The 21433-nt window shown below is 45.4% G+C and overlaps 1 protein-coding gene and 1 long non-coding RNA gene across 2 annotated transcripts in view; both read right to left on the reverse strand.

Moving 5' to 3' along the window:
• Positions 1 to 21433, reverse strand: part of LOC117499961 — a 172703-nt gene that overhangs the window by 1841 nt on the left and 149429 nt on the right. The window contains exon 19 of the mRNA XM_034152676.1: positions 51 to 104. Within this exon, the coding sequence (XP_034008567.1) occupies positions 51 to 104 (54 nt within the window). The remainder of the gene's footprint in view (positions 1 to 50; positions 105 to 21433) is intronic.
• LOC117499966 lies at positions 9084 to 9625 on the reverse strand. Its single transcript, XR_004557746.1, has 3 exons — positions 9546 to 9625; positions 9420 to 9454; positions 9084 to 9159 (listed from the first exon to the last, which is right to left on the reverse strand). It is a non-coding gene; the product is annotated as an uncharacterized LOC117499966 (long non-coding RNA).

Raw genomic sequence — 21433 nt, forward strand, 5'->3', positions numbered from 1 at the left:
TTATTCAAATTTGTAATGTTCTGTGCCAATCATTTTACACAGTGTCTTACCCGACCTGTCTTTCTCTTTTTCTTGACAGTACTGTATGTTACTTCCGCATTAGACTGTGTTAAAAGAGCAAAGGACAGAATTTGAACGGCAAATATGAACCAAAAGCCTAATGTTCAATTGTCCTTTTACAAAGAAGAAAATAGTATGAATAAGAATAAGAGTAAGGGTATTAGTAATTATGACAATAAACATCATATGTAATAAGTATTAATGTGCTGTCTACAGTGATTCATTGTAGCTTCAAAGGGGCAGTACAGTAAAGTCTTATTTTATCTAGAATTACTGCAGTGTGAAATTATGTTAATACCAATTTCCTTTCTTGTAAGATATTGTATTTGGAAAATAATTATCTATAATATCTTACAATTATTGTGGCTGGGGATTCTTCTTTGGTCTGTCCTAAAAGTGAAGCAATACAAAATATTGTTAGTGACAATAATGCACAGTTACCTGAATTAATAGTAAATATATTTATGATTAACACACAATAATAAAAATGCTATTATTTGGATTGAGCATAATTCGGCATAGACTTACTGTGCTTTTTGAACATAAACCAGATAAACATGGCCACCATAACAATGAAGATCAGCAAACTCAAAGGGATGATGAAGCTCTTTAAGTTCCCTGAAACACTGCGGCAGGAATAAATAAATAAAAAACACAATGTAAATGACACATTTGTATAAACAGTCAACATTTGCATGATTCAAGAAAGTCTCTCACCTTTGCTGTTTTCCCTCGACAGTGGAAAGTGCTTGGTCTGCAGAACTAGAGGTTTGCTTCACAGGCTCAGAGGTGGCAGGACTTGTTGCTGCAAAGGTGAATGTCATGACATGTGGATATAGCTTTTAGAGTAAAATGACATTAATAATTGCTAAGATTTCAATTTTATTAAATAAATAAATTACAAATTACTTTACACAACAAATATTAAAAATGTTATATTTTGAAATTAAGAATGACTTATAACACTTACTAGTTGTAGGTTTCTCAGTAACAGTTATGTGCACTGGCATCTGTAAGTCTCCTTTAATGCACAAATACCAGCCGCTGCTCTCTGTCCTCAGTCCTCTCAGAGTCACAGTGAAAACACCAGGGACATTATTCATGGTGACTCTTGAGTTATCTAATGATCCATTCGGCCATGTCACACAGGAGCTGCCCAGCCTGCACCACTTTATTTCTCCAGGGTTATGATAGTGACAATCGATGGTTATTTCCTCTCCTCTGAATCCTGTCCTCTTCTGTTCATCCACATATAGATATGGATTGCCTTTATCGGAAACATAATTCAATGGGAACTTGTAAGCAGCCTAGTCGGTACGTGCTCCTGATGTTTAAATATATATTTAATAAAATTACATCTCGTAAAATCATTATTTGAAAAGAAGAACGATGAAGTTATTGTAAAATCGAAGTGTTGAAATGTTACAAAAGATTAAAAAAGTTAATAAATAGACTCTTACCTTTGTTGACTGACAGGTGGAAAAACTTTCCCCAATCTGGTCCATCTTTAATCTCCACAGCACACCAGTAATCACCAGTGTCCTCTCCAGTCAGATCATTTATAGTCACAGTGAAGACTCTTTGTTTTTTGTCATCAGAGGTCGAAAACTTTCCTGAACTGCTTGGTTTGTTTGTTTTCACTTTATCAGAACAGAAGGCCCAAGTAGATCCTTTACACAAGTATTTCACATGGTTTGTGTACTCTGACTCATAGAGACACGGGATGGTGATCGAACCTCCAGCTCTCACTGACACTTTACTGACTGTAGTTAAGCTGTGAATTCCTGCAACAAAAGCAAACCCAACATTATAAAAAGATAAATAAAAAATGATCAATACTCTTCCTTTAGATGGCCTAAATAATGTTGATGTTCAAATTAGCTCATGTTTAAAAAATAATTACATCATTAAAGCCTTCAAAATATTAGAAATTCACTCTAGCATACACATAAAAGATGTTTTTAAGTCTTGAGTCTTGTGCCTGACCTGTAAGTCCAGTGAAGATGAGAAGAAAGCTCAGTTGAACCGTCATGTCTGGGAGTGAGTGAGTCAAGCTAAACCACATGAACCCTATCACTGACAGACTGAGTCTTTACTTCCTTTTTTGCAACTCTTAATATATTCCCTCCTCCTCCTCCTCCTCCTCCTGTAAGACTGTCACAATTGTTAAATAATTTATATTCTGTATATAAACAAGAGTTTGCTGTTTTACCACAGCTCAATTTAACAGTTTTGCTTAATTTAATTACAAATGTATATGGTATATAACACTTGCTATTTAAGTGTATGTATTTTGTATGTACAGTACTTGTATATTATAATACAATACATGTTTTTTTATTTAGGGTTACCTCATCTGCAGTTTTCTCACATGCTTAACATTTATATATTTAACTTTCTCTTCAGTCTGATAACGATTCAAGCCAAATGTTTTTAAATTTTTTATAAAATCGATGTATAGTAAACCAGATCTGATTAGATACCATGTGGACATCTTTGGGAATATAGAAAGCATGAAGCACTTCTTATAAGTACTACCTTTGTTAGGCGTACACGATCAGAGGAATTACCATGAAGGTTTACTAATATCTATGCATAGTACTCTTTTAAAGTATAATTTACTGTAGACTTTGGGGGAAGGTCCAGAGGTTACACATGTTTTAAACAAGAGACCATCAGTGACTAAAACATGTTTTTTAATTAAAACATTACACTACAAGTCATTGCAAACTTTAAGCCATTCAATTAAAAATACAAAATAATAAAGCTTCAAATATAAGGTGTTATGTACATGTACATAAAAACACGTTTTCCATTTAAAAACCTGTGTTTCAGTAAACAAAGTGTAGACACATGCAAACTTAAGAATGTCATCTTTCATCGATTAACCTGCTGTCAAGGAGTGAACTCTGAGGCATGAACTCAAATGCACGACTCGAAACCAGACTCAGGAGAGGTTCAAAATAAAGACTTTACTGGATTTTACACAGTAACAAAACAGGGAAAACAATAACTCTCTTTCGAGGAAAAACAATGACAATAACTTTGAAGCTTAGAGATACGTAACACGTCTGTGGAGTACGCTTGCTCAAAGTCCTGAATGAGGAAACGAACCGACAATGGACAGGAGGGAACTAGCAGAATATATACACAGGGTAAATGGGAACAGGTGGAAACAATCAGGGCGGGGAAAACAATCACAGACGCAGGAGACAGAAGGGGGCGGGGAGCGTGGAGGTCTGAAATGAGAGGGAGAATTACTATTCCACATAACATAAAGCACCGGACAGAAAGACCTGACAAAAACTAACATAAAGAATAAACTTTCACAATAAGTTTCTTGGCCATGACAGTACCCCCCTTCTAGGGACGGCTCCTGACGGCCCAGGCTCCTCCGAGTTGAGGCGGTCAAAATCCTCAATGAGGCTCTTATCGATGATGAAACGGGAAGGAATCCATGACCGCTCCTCAAGGCCGTAACCCTTCCAGTCAACAAGGAGCTGTCGCCCTCTACCCCGTTTCCTAGCAGCCAAGAGTGTCTTGACTGTATAGACTGGACCTCCATCGATCATCCTGGGAGGCGGGGGGGGTTTGGCGGTGGGAACCATGGCGCTCTCCTTCAGGGGTTTCAATTTCCCCACATGGAAGGTGGGATGTACCTTCATGGACCTGGGAAGCCGTAGTCTCACTGAAACCGGGTTTATGACCTTGGTGATGGGAAAAGGACCCACAAACCGGGGAGCCAACTTGCGGGAGAGTAAGTGGAGGGGAAGGTCCCGCGTAGAAAGCCAGACTTTTTGGCCTGGCTGGTATACAGGAGCTGGTCGGCGTCTTCGGTCTGCTGCTCGTTTTACCAGCAGAGGATTTTTCTTGCCGCAGCCCACACGCGATGACAACGCCTGACCATAGCGTGGGCAGACGGAACCGTGACCTCTTTCTCCGTGGCTGAGAACAGTGGCGGCTGGTACCCATAAACACAATGAAACGGGGACAATCCCGTGGCAGATGTGGGAAGGATGTTGTGCGCATACTCCACCCAGGTGAGGTGCTCGCTCCAGGAGGATGGATTCTGGGACACCAGGCAGCGCAAGCAAGTCTCCAGTTCCTGATTCAGGCGCTCTGTCTGGCCGTTTGACTCCGGGTGGTATCCAGACGAGAGACTGACCGTGGCACCGATGAGTCTGCAGAACTCCTTCCAGAAACGAGACACAAACTGGGGCCCCCGATCGGAGACAATATCCTTAGGGAAACCATGCAGACGAAAAACATTATGCATCATGACCTCAGCCATCTCCTTAGCTGAGGGCAATTTGGGCAGAGCAATGAAATGTGTCATTTTGGAAAAACGGTCCACTACCGTGAGAACTGTGGTGTTACCTCTAGAGAGGGGCAGGCCTGTGACGAAGTCCATAGAAATCTCTGACCAGGGTCTGTTGGGAATAGGAAGTGGTTGTAACAAACCCATCCGCGCCCTGGAAGAGGTCTTATTGCGAGCGCAGACAGGGCACGCCTCCACATACTCCTTCACCTCCTTCTCCATGGATGTCCACCAGAAACGTTGTTTAATAATGAACATGGTTCTCTTGACTCCGGGGTGACAGGTGAGTAGCGAGGTGAGTAGCGACGTGTGAGTAGCGACGTGTGAGCCCAGTGGATCACCTGTGGTCGCGCGGCTTCTTGAACGAATAGCCGGTTAGGCGGGCAACCCCTGGGTGCAGGAGCTCCCCCGTTGGCTCGTATCACCTCCTTCTCCACTTGCCAAGTCAGTGCTCCTACCACACGGTTTAACGGAATGATGGGTTCCGGCTCCTTGACTGAAGGCACAGGGTCAAACAGACGGGACAGAGCGTCAGGCTTGACATTCTGAGACCCCGGCCTGTAAGAGAGAACAAAGTCAAACCGGTTAAAAAACAAAGTCCACCTGGCCTGGCGGGAGTTCAGTCTTTTGGCCTTCTTTATATATTCCAGATTTTTGTGATCAGTCCAGACCACAAAAGGATGCTCGGCTCCCTCCAACCAATGCCTCCACTCTTCCAACGCTAGCTTCACAGCCAGCAACTCACGGTTTCCCACATCGTAATTCCTCTCTGCCGGGGAGAGCTTCCTGGACAGGAAAGCGCAGGGGTGAAGCTTATTGTCCTTCTGTTGGCGCTGGGAGAGTACCGCTCCCACCCCCTCGTTGGAGGCATCCACTTCCACCACAAACTGGCGAGTGGGATCCGGCAGAGTAAGTATGGGAGCAGAGGTGAACATCTTCTTGAGTCGAGAAAAAGCCTCCTCAGCCTGAGGAGACCACACAAAAAGCACCTGGGGGGACGTGAGGACATGAAGAGGGGCTGCAATAGAACTGAAGCTCCGCACAAAACGCCTGTAAAAATTAGCAAAGCCTAAAAACTGTTGCACTTTCTTACGAGAGTCAGGGGTAGGCCAGCAGGCTACTGCGCTAACCTTCACTGGGTCCATCCTAACCTGACCTGGGGAAATGATAAAGCCCAAAAAAGTGACTGTCTTGACATGAAATTCGCACTTTTCGGCTTTAACAAACAACATATTTAGGAGCAGTTTCTGTAGAACCTGGCGGACATGTTGTTTGTGGGTGTCAAGGTCAGGGGAGTAGATCAGAATGTCATCCAGATAGACAAAAACGAACCGGTTCAGAAACTCCCTCAACACATCGTTGATCATAGCCTGGAAAACTGCAGGAGCGTTTGACAGTCCAAACGGCATGACGAGGTATTCATAGTGGCCTGAAGGAGTGTTAAACCCCGTCTTCCATTCATCGCCCTCCCTGATCCTGACCAAATGGTAGGCGTTACGCAGGTCTAACTTGGTGAAAACCTTGGCATCCTGAAGCTGCTCGAAAGCGGACGAGATGAGAGGAAGGGGGTACCGGTTTTTAACCGTAATGTCATTGAGAGGTGAGTAGTCAATACAAGGCCTAAGAGACCCATCCTTTTTGCCAACAAAAAAAAAAACCTGCACCTGCTGGGGATGAGGAAGGACGAATAAGCCCTGTTTTGAGAGAGGCATCAATGTAATCCTTCATGGCCTCTTTCTCCGGTCCTGAAATTGCATAAAGTCGACCCTTAGGAATGGGAGACCCAGCAATCAAGTCAATAGCACAGTCATAGGGGCGGTGAGGAGGAAGAGCCAGAGCCTTGGACTTACTAAAAACTTCACTCAGATCGTGATAACAGGAAGGGACTGAAAGTACATCAGGAAGATATATTTTAGAGATAGTATCCTGTCTAACACTCCCAGTGTTACATCTCCTGTCAATCTCTGCAACCGGTCTTAAACAGTGATCAACGCAAGTCTGTCCCCACCCCTCCACCCTCCCAGAGTGCCAATCTATGTGAGGGTTATGAAGTTTCAACCAGGGAAACCCCAATATGAGAGGATGTTGGGCTGAGTTGAATAAGTGAAATGACATTGTCTCGTGATGGTTATCATTACATCTTATTTCTAAAGGCTCTGTTTGGTGAGTCACTTTGAACAACAGCCGTCCATCAAGAGCACTTGCTTCAAGAGGCTGGGGTAGAGGTTTAGTTTTTATGTTCATTTTATTTACTAAACCACAATCCATTAGACTTTCGTCTGCCCCTGAGTCAATAAGAGCACCATGAGTAAAAACATTGTCTCTGATTTTTACCTGGATGCGAGTCAGGGTGCGAGGAGGAAAATCAGAGGAAGAGATTCGGCTCCCCAACGTCCTCCTCTTAATTGATGAGCCTTTCTCTTTTACCGGACAAGCAGCTTGTGGATGTCCGCGCTGACCGCAGTAGAAGCACAGACCCTCCTTTAACCGACGCTGACGTTCTGCCATAGACAGCTTAGCACGGCCCAACTGCATTGGCTCCTCCACGGAGCCAGGGGGCGCTGATGTCTGGAACGCAGGTGGTGAGGGGTGACGGGGCCTCCAAGAAGAAGTGGAATCCGGCGGCGAGCGTCTCCTCTGGAGAGACGGACCAACCGCATCCTTGAATTTATTCCTTCTCCTCTCTGCCAAACGATTGTCTATTCTTATTGCCATGGATATGACGGAGTCCAAGTCAGCGGGCAGATCCAGAGGCGCCAGCTGGTCTTGTAGAGGATCCGAGAGACCGCTGACGAATGCGTCAAACAATGCAGCGGAGTTCCAGCCGCTGTCGGCTGCAATAGTCCGGAACTCGATAGCGTAGTCAGCCACACTACGCTGATTTTGCCGCAGTTTGAGACACGATGAGAAAAGTTTTTCTCATCGTGTCTATGAAGTCGTCCAGAGACCCGCAGATGGGAGAGCCTCGGGACCACTCTGCCGTAGCCCACGCTGCTGCTCGACCGGAGAGATGGGAGATCATGAAAGCCACTTTGGAGTCATCCGTGGGAAAAGCAGCCGGTTGGTGTCGATAGTGTAACTCACACTGTACGATGAACGGCCGGCAGCCTTCCGAACTCCCGGAATACCTCTCGGGTGGAGCCAGACGCATGGAAGGAATATGCGACTCCGTAGCCGGGTTGGGGTCGGATCTGGTCGCCGCTGGAACCGGAGGAGAAGCAGCCTGCAGGTGAGTGAGCACACGCTGAACCTCAGCTGCCAGCAGATTCACCTGAGTAGTCACCGATGATTGTAATTCCGCCTGACTGCTGGTTAGGTGCTGCACTCCGTGCTGTATGCCGGCCATCTGGTCCTCTTGTTGCCCAAGACGTTGGCCCTGAGAACGGATGGCGTTCTTGAGTTGGTCTGAGTCGGCTGAGTTCATTTTAATGGTCGGTTCGTACTGTCAAGGAGTGAACTCTGAGGCATGAACTCAAATGCACGACTCGAAACCAGACTCAGGAGAGGTTCAAAATAAAGACTTTACTGGATTTTACACAGTAACAAAACAGGGAAAACAATAACTCTCTTTCGAGGAAAAACAATGACAATAACTTTGAAGCTTAGAGATACGTAACACGTCTGTGGAGTACGCTTGCTCAAAGTCCTGAATGAGGAAACGAACCGACAATGGACAGGAGGGAACTAGCAGAATATATACACAGGGTAAATGGGAACAGGTGGAAACAATCAGGGCGGGGAAAACAATCACAGACGCAGGAGACAGAAGGGGGCGGGGAGCGTGGAGGTCTGAAATGAGAGGGAGAATTACTATTCCACATAACATAAAGCACCGGACAGAAAGACCTGACAAAAACTAACATAAAGAATAAACTTTCACAATAAGTTTCTTGGCCATGACACCTGCTGCTTAAAGCGGACATCAACCTTAAGCATTTTGAACAAGAAACAGAGCAGTTCTTATAATCTTTTGAATGTACAAGTCACCTATTGGTGAATGTCTTTCTTCTATATTGAACCTCAAAGCATGTGTCAAATAAATAAATAAATGAAAAGACAATTTAGAAACAGCAAAACTGACATTATGAAAGTGACATTTCAGTCAGAGCAGATGATTAGACAAGCAGTTGTTGAATTATTCTGGTTGCATGTTTAATTTGTTGTTATTTAATATCATTAATTTTACACCAAACATCACATAACAAACATTATGGTAAAATAAATGTTTTTTGGTTCTGAAACATCATTTGTTGAAGAGTGTAGAAAGCTTTTGTTAATGCATAAGTAAGGTTTGTTGGATGGATTTCATAAAAACAAACCTGACTCTTGAATTGAAGGTGATTGTGGGAAACTAGGCCCAAGTCAGTACTTTTGAAACATATGTTGCAGCTTTGAAGAGGAGATAACTAAAAGCAGAAGGTGCAAACCCTCAAAAAAAGAAGTAAGAGGTTTCTGCCAAACCAAAGAGCAGATGATAACAAGCAGCAACAACGTCATCACAAAACAAAATACAGAACAGAATACAACATTTAATACCTGAAGAAATATCAAACATAAACCTACTTATTCAATACTAGCAGCTGAAAAATTGAAAGTTGATTATATTGAAAGATAATTAATCTCAAATTATTTGTTGAATTACTTGTGTATATTTTATGATTATAATAAATTAACCTATGAGCCTTTTAGTGCGCTCTTTTTGTGCTGTACGAGTTATGGTTTTAATGGTTAAGGGTTACCTCGTCTGAAGATGTTCTCACATATCTTACTTCCCCTTCAGCCTGTGTTGGAGAAAAGAGAACGTCATTTACAGATGAGCTATTAGCTATATAGATTTAATCAACAAAGCAAGTGTTAAAGTACTCTATTATAGGTTTGTGAGGACATACTTATTTGAGTTCAAATTGTTTTTACTGTACCTTCTTAATAACAATAAATATAAAGTATAAAATCAATCGATCACAATGATGTCGTCTCTTCCTCTAAATGTAATGTCTTCGCAGTGAAATGTTATATTAGGAAAATAAATCAAGTCTTTTACCGTTGTTGTGGCTGATGATTCTACTATTGTCTGCTCTAAAAGAGACATAAAAGCACCTGTTAGTTACACACCTGTATTTCAGAAAAATACATACATGGTTCAAGAAAGAGTTCACGATATATTTACCTTGTCGTTTACATAAACCAGATGAACAAGTTCACCATCGCAAAGATGATCAGCAAACTCCAACGGATGATGAAGCTCTTTAAGTTCCCTGAAACACTGCAGCAGGAATAAATAAATAAAAACACATAATGCAAATGACAGATTACGAGAAGGTCTCTCACCTTTGCTGTTTACCCTCGACAGTGGAAAGTGGTTGGTCTGCAGAACTAGGGGTGTGCTTCACAGGCTCAGGGGTGGTATGACTTGTTGCTGCAAAAGTGAATGTAATGACATTTGGATATAGCTATTAGAGTAAAATGACAACAATAATTGTTAAGATTTCAATGTTATTAAATAAATAAATTGAAAATGACTTTACCCAACAAATATTAAAACATGCTATATTTTGAAATTAAGAAACACTTTTAACACTTACTAGTGGGGGGTTTCTCAGTAACAGTTATGTGCACTGGCATCTGTAAGTCTCCTTTAACACACAAATACCAGCCGCTGCTCTCTGTCCTCAGTCCGCTCATAGTCACAGTGAGAACATAGGAATCAATGACTTTGATGGTGACTGTTGAGTTATCTAACGATCCATTCGGCCATGTCACACAGGAGCTGTTCAGCCTGCACCACTTCCATTCTCCAACGTTATGATAGTGATAATTGATGGTTATTTCTTCTCCACTGAATCCTGTCCTCTTCTGTTCATCCACATATATATATGGTTTGCCTTAATCGCAGGGGCGGATCTAGACAAATATTTATGGGGTGGCAAGAGGGTGGCAGGAGATTTTGAGGGGTGGCATCCCCTGGCAGAAGTATATGCTGATTTAATCGCAGTCATATCAATCAATGTTAACTTGGAAAGCCACACTATTAATATTTTAACTCAATAACATAAGTGACATTATTGTGGCACATCAGTAAAGCCTTACATATAAATATATAAAGGTGGCAGACATAATTTAATGAATTTTAACTGAACAATAACTGAATGAGTTTGTTTCACTCTTAGACCAGCAGAGTAACACATCTATGAAGACTGCTGCAATAAGTACATTAATTAACTGTCTCATCAATGTTTGTCTGTATGAATATGATACTATTAACAATCATATTATTCCTATCAGCTGTCAATCACTGTTATGATTCACATATTCATTTATTATTGAATAAACTATATTTTTTGGAGGAGTTAATGATGAATGTTCCTCAAGATGCTTGCTCACCCTCCTTCAAATTTGAAAGACAAGTAATTACTATCATATTGTATCAAAATTCAAAAGATTCAAAGGAACAATTCAGCACCCCACAACTTTACTGCAAACAGTTACAACCTTGACTTTACATCAGAAAGAACAAACATTAAAGAAGTGACTAACTGCATCAGTTAGGGTTAAAAAACATGTATTCAGCTAAAACATATACATCGCTGCAGTTATTATCCAGTGGAAAGTCCTTACCTACTGGCCTAGTTAAATCAAAGTGGTTACTTTTTTTTGGCTGGGCAGTGTAGGTTTACACACCGTCTTATTTGACTTTCTCAGGACTTAAAACAGTTTTTTGGGGGCAGACCCCCACAAAGAAAAAATATATATACACATACAAGGTCATCATCTTAACAGTTTGCGGTGATTACCATGTTGTTCAGCAAAACGCCTCACAAACTTATTAAGATCCAAAGCTTTAGTGCATTTTGATTCAACGCTGAGTACAGCCAAACTTGACAGTCTCTTCTCTGTCATTGTAGACTGCAAATACCTCATTCCTTCCGTCTACTTGGATCCGAATGCTTCTCGTTATGCGCCGTCCCGTTCAAATGAAATCGCCGCCAATCATATTTCCAAGCTCGCGCCAGGGCCGGGGGAGGGGTTATGCTGCGTTCACACCGGACGCGATGCGATGTTTGGGGGTGGCACGATTACATGCAGAGACGCGGACAGACGCAAATTTGCTCCGACGGCGAGCATGAAGTGGTGGGCGCAAATTCCGCGGCGCGATTGAGGCGATTGAAGGGGGCTGCAATAAACGCTCGAGTTCAATTTTTTCAACTCGAGCGTCATATTCGCGTGACGCAATTTTGCGGTAGCCAATCAGCGGTGAGGATCTCAGCCTGCCGTCACTGACGTTCACCCAGAAAACATCAGCCGTTAGTTGTTAGCAGTTAGCACACAGAGCTCACAGCTCCTCATATCTGTTCAGAAACTGGACAAAAGTTAAACAAGTACAAACCACAGACTGTCTGTGTCATGGCGAATACAGTCGCTGGTTTATTTATGTCTGTAGGCCGTTGTTATGAGTGTGGACGGAGCATATACAACGTTAGCTTAGCCTGGTCGATCCGATCTTCATTCAGAAAACAAGCATTTTAAAAGGTTTTTCGCCTGCCGTCTTGTCTGCAGACTTGTCAAGCATTAATTCATGGTTTTTACTAACCGTTATCAGTATGTTGTTACTTCAGCATAATTTAGAAACGTGTATTACAATTGAATCACGGTCAAATATGTTCATTTTGTTGTAGTTGTAGCTCCCGAGCCAGCGCGTCTTGTTTGAATGATGCGAGTAAACACAGCTGACAGCCGCTGTGAAATTCGAGCGTTTAGAGCGATGCGATAGGAGCGATTAGAGCAAAGCGAATATTCGCATGGCGTTCGGTGTGAACGCAGCATTACAAGACTCGCGTCTTGTGCTGCATTCACTTGCACTCGGACATTAGAGATTTTCTCTCACAAATGACCGATGAGCCACAACTTTTCTTTCAAAACAAAGATGCCAACTGGGGTGGCAAAGCTATTTTTTAGGGTGGCAGGTGGCAACTGCCACCCCATGCCACCCCGGTAGATCCGCCCCTGCTTAATTGGAAACATAGTTCAATGGAAACTTGTAAGCAGCCTATTTGGTACATACTCCGGATGTTTAAATGTATCTTTCATATAATCTGGTAAATACAGTACAAGATTTGAAAAAAAGAATGACAAATTACTTTTAACACCCAAGTGTTTGCATTTCACAAAGGATTTGAAATGTGCATAAACAGGCTCTTACTTTTGTTGACTGACAGGTGGAAATACCTTCGCAAATCTGATCTTCCATTATTAATCTCCACAGCACACCAGTAATAACCAGTCTCCTCTTCAGTCAGATCATTTATAGTCACAGTGAAGACTCTTTGTTTTTTGTCATCAGAGATCGAAAACCTTCCTGAACTGCTTGGTTTGTTTGTTTTAATCTCATATGAGCAAGAGGCCCAACTATATCCTTCACACAAGTATTTCACATGGTTTGTGTACTTTGACCAACCCGGTATCACGGCAAGACGTGAACATGTGACGATCTACCATGCTGGGAGACGTGAATATGTCACGGTTTCGTCCCTTCAAACGTGACAGTTACACGGTATTGTTAACATGGCCCAACCAGTGGAGAAATACCCGTAAGTGCCAAGCAAATGGTCTACCGCACCTATTGGTCGGTTTTTATTGTCAAAATGAGATGTTTTTCATTTATTTTTTAATCGTCACACTTGATTTCGCCAATTTTCTTGTTGCCCTAGCTGGTCGACACCTCTTTTAGCAGAAACAAAGGCTACATTAATGTATTAAATCGATGTTAATCCATGTGTGTGGATCATAGACTGGTGTGGATGTGGAATTAACGGACGTGACGTTGTGCGATTGCGTTGCCAACGCAATTTACAAACTCTTCAACTACAACCCTAATTATATTTAAAAACATTTTAGAAGGCCTCACGAAATACTTTAATGTAAATTAAAATGTAAATGTGAAGGGATGTGTGTAATGTGATGATTGACATTATTCACCCACGGATCTATGGGTTGGTGGTATTGTTCCGCACGGACATTTTAGTTAACCGGACTTACTGTTGATGTGAAATCCGAAAAAAAATTAAAAATAAAATAATACTTTATTCCGAGTTTGCTTGCTTTTCTCTTTGGAGGTCATCACATAACGGCATTGTAATACACGGTTCGGCTGCATTAAATATTACATATCTGCCGTAGTTCTGTATTTATAGAGCCCTGATGAGAAGACTTCTGGACAAACAGGAAGCACTGCCGCCAAAACTGAAAACGTGATGTGGATCATAAATATATCAGCAATTAAACAACATCTTACATTTCTTTTCACACAATACGTCTCCTTGCAGTATCAATACTAATTTGGCTGACTTTTATAGTTGATCCAATTGGTAGATAGGCTGTATTTACACCATAACGGTGCACAGCTGATAGAAAGGCACATCTAGTGGTTAAAGCACGTTATTGAATTTGATTATTTGATTATTTTTCACAAAAATGAAACCATCAATAGCAGAAACAGAATTAACTGTCATTAGTAAACCACCCAAAAAAAAGATCATAAGTGGTTTTGTTTTATATATATTTTAAGGATAATAATAGCAATGTAACACTGTCTATGACACTTACTGTATAACACTGATTTGAAAAACATACAGAAAAAACTAATTCACTGCCCTTAATAAAGTATTTAAATATACATTTCAGGTGTGCTGTTTTGTTTAGATCATTGACATCTGGAGCTCTATTAATGTCCTTTTTGATTATTGTTACACCAGGTCTTGTCAAAACCTTTATTCCATATTCAATATCCATTACTAAACAAAACAGCAATTCTACTCCACTACAATTCAGAGGTTAACCTGGTATTTTTACTCCACTAGAGTTATTTTAGTTACTTTGCAGATTCTGATTAATGATGTGAAATATAAACAACCCTTAAATCAGGCTTTAGTTACACGTGAGTAAAATTCAGGGAAAGGTGATTGTCATGTGCCAACAATCAGGAGAGATATTTGATAGTTGCTGCTTGAGAAGACTAAACATTTATCTGCAGATCCCTATAAAGTATATTCATTACTCGTTATTCTCTACTAATAGTTAATTAAAGACTGTATATAATGGCTATTTTGCATATCCCTTTCAAGATTTTCTAAGGTTCATTGACATATCATATACACAACTAATTCAATAACGTGCTTTAACCACTAGGAGGTGCACACAAGGTACACACAGCCAAATAACTGTATTATTAGTGTAGGACACTTGTGTATGTATAACATCTGAAGATGTGTAGTTTTATTCATGTTTTTACATAATTGTACAGGATATTGCTATATTATTTCACATGTTTTACTTATATCTGATTTGTAAAACATCACAGACAGAAAGGTATATCCGTCATTTAACAGTAAGCTATTGCAATTCTGAATCCATTGATGTGTCTCCCATCATTCAAATCCCCTGACTATTCTCTCAACTCAGTATTTACATTCTTATATTCAAAGAAAATCAGTAATATCTTTAAAAACGACAAGTCCTTTTATATCAGCTGTGCACCATTATGGTGTAAATATAACCTATCTACCAATTGGATCAAATATAAAAGTCAGCCGAATTAGTATTGATACTGTATTTTTTTCGGATTTCACATCAACAGTAAGTCCGGTTAACTAAAATATCCGTGCGGAACAATACCCCCAACCCATAGATCCGTGGGTGAATAATGTCAATCACATTACACACATCCCTTCACATTTACATTAAAGTATTTCGTGAGGCCTTCTAAAATGTTTTTAAATATAATTAGGGTTGTAGTTGAAGAGTTTGTAAATTGCGTTGGCAACGCAATCGCACAACGTCACGTCCGTTAATTCCACATCCACACCAGTCTATGATCCACACACATGGATTAACATCGATTTAATACATTAATGTAGCCTTTGTTTCTGCTAAAAGAGGTGTCGACCAGCTGGGGCAACAAGAAAATCGGCGAAATCAAGTGTGACGATTAAAAAAATAAATTAAAAACATCTCATTTTGACAATAAAAACCGACCAATAGGCGCGGTAGACCATTTGCTTGGCACTTCCGGGTATTTCTCCACTGGTTGGGCCATGTTAACAATACCATGTAACTGTCACGTTTGAAGGGACGAAACCGTGACATATTCACGTCTCCCGCATGGTAGATCGTCACATGTTCACATCTTGCCGTGATACCGGGTTGACTTTGTGTCAGGGTTGAGTAGCAGGCAGGACCCAAATGCAGATTTCCAAGAATAATCCTTTATTCCAAGGTACAAAGTAGAAACACAGAACACTACCCTGTGACACACAGTCAACTACAAACAATGAACCAACAATGACAGACAGAAAAACCAGAACTAAAATACACACAAGACCAATCACACAAACAAGACACAGGTGAGGAGGGAGGAGAAAACACAGGGGCACCAGGTGAACACAATCGGGCAATCAGGCAGGACAGGGGTGAACACTTTTCAAAACAAAACAGGAAACCAAAGACAGAAAAAGACAAGACAAAACCCAACACAGACAGATCGTAACAGTACCCCCCCCTCAAGGGACGGATCCCAGACGTCCCAAAAAGTCCCAAAAAGTCCAAAACATTCCAGCAGGGTGGGTGGAGGGGGTCTGGAGGAGGGACGCACAACCAGGACCAACAGGGTGGGTGGAGGGGGTCTGGAGGAGGGACGCACAACCAGGACCAACAGGGTGGGTGGAGGGGGTCCGGAGGACGGGCCCGGAAGGGGTCCCGGGCGGACGGCCCGGGAGCAAGGCAGAGTCCAAAAAGGGGCGAAGGCCACAGCGGGCGAACTCGGGGACCCAGGCATGAGAGCGAAGGCAGTGGTTGGGAGAGTCAGGGGGCCGGGCTCGAGGGCGAAGACCACGGCTGGGGAACTCAAGGGGCCGGGCTCGAGGGCGAAGGCAGCGGCTGGAAGAGTCAGGGGGACGGGCTCGAGGGCGAAGACCACGGCTGGGGAACTCAGGAGGCCGGGCTCGAGGGCGAAGACCGCGGCACTCAGGGGGCCGGGCTCGAGGGCGAACAAGAAGGCGTCTACGGGACAGCTCCGGAGGACGGGCAGGAAGGCGCTGACGGGACAGCTCCGGAGGCCGGGCAGGAAGGCGCCGACGGGACAGCTCCGGAGGCCGGGCAGGAAGGCGCCGACGGGACAGCTCCGGAGGACGAGCAGGAAGGCGCCGACGGGACAGCTCCGGAGGACGAGCAGGAAGGCGCCGACGGGACAGCTCCGGAGGACGGGCAGGAAGGCGCCGACGGGACAGCTCCGGAGGCCGGGCAGGAAGGCGCCGACGGGACAGCTCCGGAGGCCGGGCAAGACCCAGTATCGGCCGGACAGGAACCGGAGCCGACGGGACAGGCGTAGACGGGATCCTGAACATGACAAGGGCTGATGTCAATGGGACCCCGGATGGAGCAAGGGCTGGTGTCGACTGGACCCCCAACGGAACAGGACACAGAGTTGGCAGGACCCCCGGCGGGACAGGTGTCGGCGGGACCCCCAACAGGACAGGATCTGGTGTTGGCAGGAAATCCGGCGGAGCAGGTGTCGGCGGGGCCCCCAACAGGACAGGACATGGGGTTGGCAGGACCCACAGCGGAACAGGTGTCGACAGGAAACCCGGCGGAGCAGCAGTCGGCGGGACCCCCAACAGGACAGAATCTGGGGTTGGCAGGGCCCACAGCGAAACAGGTGTTGGCAGGATCTCCAACGATACTGGACGTGGAGTTGGCAGGACCCTCGGCAGGAGAGTTGTCGGCGGGACCCCCAACGGGACAGGACATGGAGTTGGCAAGACCCCCGGCAGGAGAGTAGTCGGCGGGACCTCCAACAGCACAGGACATAGGGTTGGCAGGACCCCCGGCAGGAGAGTAGTCGGCGGGATCCCCAACGGAACAGGACATGGAGTTGGCAAGACCCCCGGCAGAAGAGTTGTCTGCGGGACCCCCAACGGGACAGGACATAGGATTGGCAAGACCCCCGGCAGAAGAGTAGTCGGCGGGACCCCCAATGGGACAGGACACGGAGTTGGCAAGACCCCCGGCAGGAGAGTAGTCGGCGGGACCTCCAACAGCACTGGACATAGGGTTGGCAAGACCCCCGGCAGAAGAGTAGTCGGCGGGACCTCCAACGGCACCGGACATAGGACCGGCAGGACCCCCGGCAGAAGAGCAGTTGGCGGGACAGGACATGGAGTTGGCAAGACCCCCGGCAGGAGAGTAGTCGGCGGGACCTCCAACAGCACAGGACATAGGGTTGGCAGGACCCCCGGCAGGAGAGTAGTCGGCGGGACAGGACATGGAGTTGGCAAGACCCCCGGCAGGAGAGTAGTCGGCGGGACCTCCCACAGCACAGGACATAGGGTTGGCAGGACCCCCGGCAGGAGAGTAGTCGGCGGGACCTCCAACATCACAGGACATAGGGTTGGCAAGACCCCCGGCAGAAGAGTAGTCGGCGGGACCTCCAACGGTACAGGACATGGGGTAGGCGTCGGCCGTAGAGCCAACAGGACACGGGGGGCTGGCGTCGGCCGGAGAGCCAACAGGAGACGGGGTGCTGGAGTCGGCCGGACCACCGACGGGACACGAGGGGCTGGAGTGGGCCGAACCACTGACAAAACATGGGGTGCGGGAGTCGGCCGGACCACCGACAGGACACGGGGTGCGGGAGTCGGCCGGACCACCGACAGGACACGAGGTGCTGGAGTCGGCCGGACCACCGACAGGAGACGGGGTGCTGGAGTCGGCCGGACCACCGACAGGACACGAGGTGCTGGAGTCGGCCGGACCACCGACAGGAGACGGGGTGCTGGAGTCGGCCGGACCACCGACAGGACACGAGGTGCTGGAGTCGGCCGGACCACCGACAGGAGACGGGGTGCTGGAGTCGGCCGGACCACCGACAGGAGACGGGGTGCTGGAGTCGGCCGGACCACCGACAGGAGACGGGGTGCTGGAGTCGGCCGGACCACCGACAGGACACGAGGTGCTGGAGTCGGCCGGACCACCGACAGGAGACGGGGTGCTGGAGTCGGCCGGACCACCGACAGGACACGAGGTGCTGGAGTCGGCCGGACCACCGACAGGAGACGGGGTGCTGGAGTCGGCCGGACCACCGACAGGAGACGGGGTGCTGGAGTCGGCCGGACCACCGACAGGACACGAGGTGCTGGAGTCGGCCGGACCACCGACAGGACACGAGGGGCTGGAGTGGAATCCACAGGTGGACTGGAGGAGGCAGGAAATGCAGCAGAAGACGTCAAAGTCGAGACCCGAGCAGCGAGGCCCGGGAAGCATAGAGCCAAGGACCGCTGGCTTTCCTCAAAGTCTCGCCACGCCTGCTCATGTTCCTGAGAAATGGCGTGCTGGAACGGAACAGAGGGCGGAACCATGGCTGCCGGGGCCAGAACTGGGGCTGGAACCATGGCTGTTGGGGCCAGAACTGGGGCTGGAACCATGGCTGTGTGGGCCGGTTCTGGAGACGGAACCATGGCTGCTGGGGCCTGTACTGGAGCCCAAAGCATGGCTTCTGGGGGTCGGGCTGCTAGCCTGGACTTGCGACTCCTTCTCCTAGGAGCCTTTTGGAGGCTCCGTGGACCTCCAAAAGCCAGACGAGTGCCCGCGAACGGCTCCTGGACAGGAGCAGGAAATGGGGAAGAAGCAGGGGTTGACTTCAGACGGAACACACCGAGATGTATGGTGTTAGGTTGGGAGTTGGGAGGCAGGGGGCTAGCATGCCTGGGGCTAGCAGGCCGGGAATCACACGTCGAGAGGAAATCCAAAATCCAGTCAGGTAAGAACTTAACTAGAGATGGATCCACTGTTGCCACCTGGTGAGCCTCTGCCAGAGCAGCCTCTCTCTGCTGAACACTGGACGCTCCCCTCCACCTACTATAGCAGCAAGCCAAAGAAAAGGTAAAATGTTGTAATTCCACCTCAAATGGATCTGCTGGGCCCATTTCTGGTTGGTTCATTCTGTCAGGGTTGAGTAGCAGGCAGGACCCAAATGCAGATTTCCAAGAATAATCCTTTATTCCAAGGTACAAAGTAGAAACACAGAACACTACCCTGTGACACACAGTCAACTACAAACAATGAACCAACAATGACAGACAGAAAAACCAGAACTAAAATACACACAAGACCAATCACACAAACAAGACACAGGTGAGGAGGGAGGAGAAAACACAGGGGCACCAGGTGAACACAATCGGGCAATCAGGCAGGACAGGGGTGAACACTTTTCAAAACAAAACAGGAAACCAAAGACAGAAAAAGACAAGACAAAACCCAACACAGACAGATCGTAACACTTTGACTCATATGCGGCTTTCACACCAGCGCTTTTCCCTTTCTAGCTCCTAGCTAGAGCTTTTCTGGTTCAGCTCCGGTTTCCCTTTTCAGCTCCCGCTCTGTTCACACCGCCCAGCTGCCGCTGCTGCGTCATGACGTCACCGTTTACATCGCTGATTTTCTCCCCAACGGAGCTCACAACAACAACAACGGGGGGGGGACTGCGTCGGGTCGATGATCGTGTTGCTTTTAATCATACGAAGCCAGATTAAATTAAATAACGACTTCTCCAACCTTATACTTTTCTCCAGAGTGCCGTGGTTCATTGTTTATTAATGTGTTTCAGCGGCATTTACCGACCGCTGCAGTGCTGGCTGCTCTTCCACGGGAGTTTATTCTCCCGTTAGCTCCGGGTTAGCTCACACGGCTCTAAAGTATTCACTGTCTGACTGTCACACAAGCAGCTGATATATATCCCCAGTTCCCCTTAAGTGAATGTGTGTCAGTCTGAATTGATGCTGTTTGGCATCACAACGCTGTTATGAAAGTTTCTCTGGTATAACATGGGTGATGTTAGCATAGCAACCGAAGCTAACTGACTACTTGCTAAGCCGTTTTCTACAGGCACATTTTACCGGCGTATTTTTCATTATGATTCTACTTGTGATAGTCGGACATGACAACCTGTGCAGCCCATTTATTGATTCCATCCGATAGCTGCTATAATAACAAACAAAACGTCTGCCTGCTCTCCACAATGATCAATAACAGCGAACGGATGGTCAAAGTAAGGTACAAATAAACAGAATCACACGAAGCCTGGTTAGTGTTGCCTGACTTTATAAAGTGTGTTTTTTTTTTATAAGTGTATGGTTGCCTTCTAGTCACTTTGCTCAGCGCTACTGCTTGTAGGCAGGCATGACGAGACTCTTCAGTCGACCCATGTTCAGGGGAGGTGGGTTTAGTTTCCTGCACGCTCCGAAGCTCTTGCCTCTGGACCGACAATTTTTTGGAGCTGGAAGTGAACCGCATTCCGGAGCTATGACGCGGCGCCGCTGCGGTGTGAACAGGAAAAACCGGCGCTTTTCCAGCTCCAGCTCCGAGCCGGAGCTGGAAAAGCGCCGGTGTGAAAGGGGCCATAGAGACATGGGACAGTGATCGAACCTCCAGCTCTCACTGACACTTTACTGACTGTAGTTATGCTGTGAGTTCCTGCAACAAAAGCAAACCCAACATTATAAAAAGATAAATAAAAAATTATCAATACTCTTCCTTTAGATGCAGTGGCGGAGCCAGGACATTTTCAGTGGGGTGGCCAGGATGGAACCAGTGATCATTTTGGGGTGGCATTGAAATCACTATCATATGAACATAAAAATACATCTCACTATAAAATAAGGGGTTATTTAAGGCACCTACAACACACCTCTAAATTATTTGGGATTAAGCTAGTGGTGGAATAGATCAAATAATATTCAGTATATCTAACTATTTTTTTCATATTCCCGCAGGCAAAGTAACAACGAAGCTTACATTATACAGTACAAATGTAGTGCAATATACAGACTGTTTAGCTTATGGTGATCAGCAGCACTATGAGCTCATTCTCTCAGTGTATCATCAGGAATACAGAGACACACACACATCATTTAAATACGAGTTTTTTAATTAAATGATTGGTTAAGAATAAACATCTTAAAGTAAATAACAATAAACAATAGCCCTTAACCCTGTAAGGCCCCCGGTTGT

Source organism: Trematomus bernacchii, unplaced genomic scaffold (assembly GCF_902827165.1).
Source record: "Trematomus bernacchii unplaced genomic scaffold, fTreBer1.1, whole genome shotgun sequence".
In the NCBI taxonomy this organism is placed as follows: Eukaryota; Metazoa; Chordata; class Actinopteri; order Perciformes; family Nototheniidae; genus Trematomus; species Trematomus bernacchii.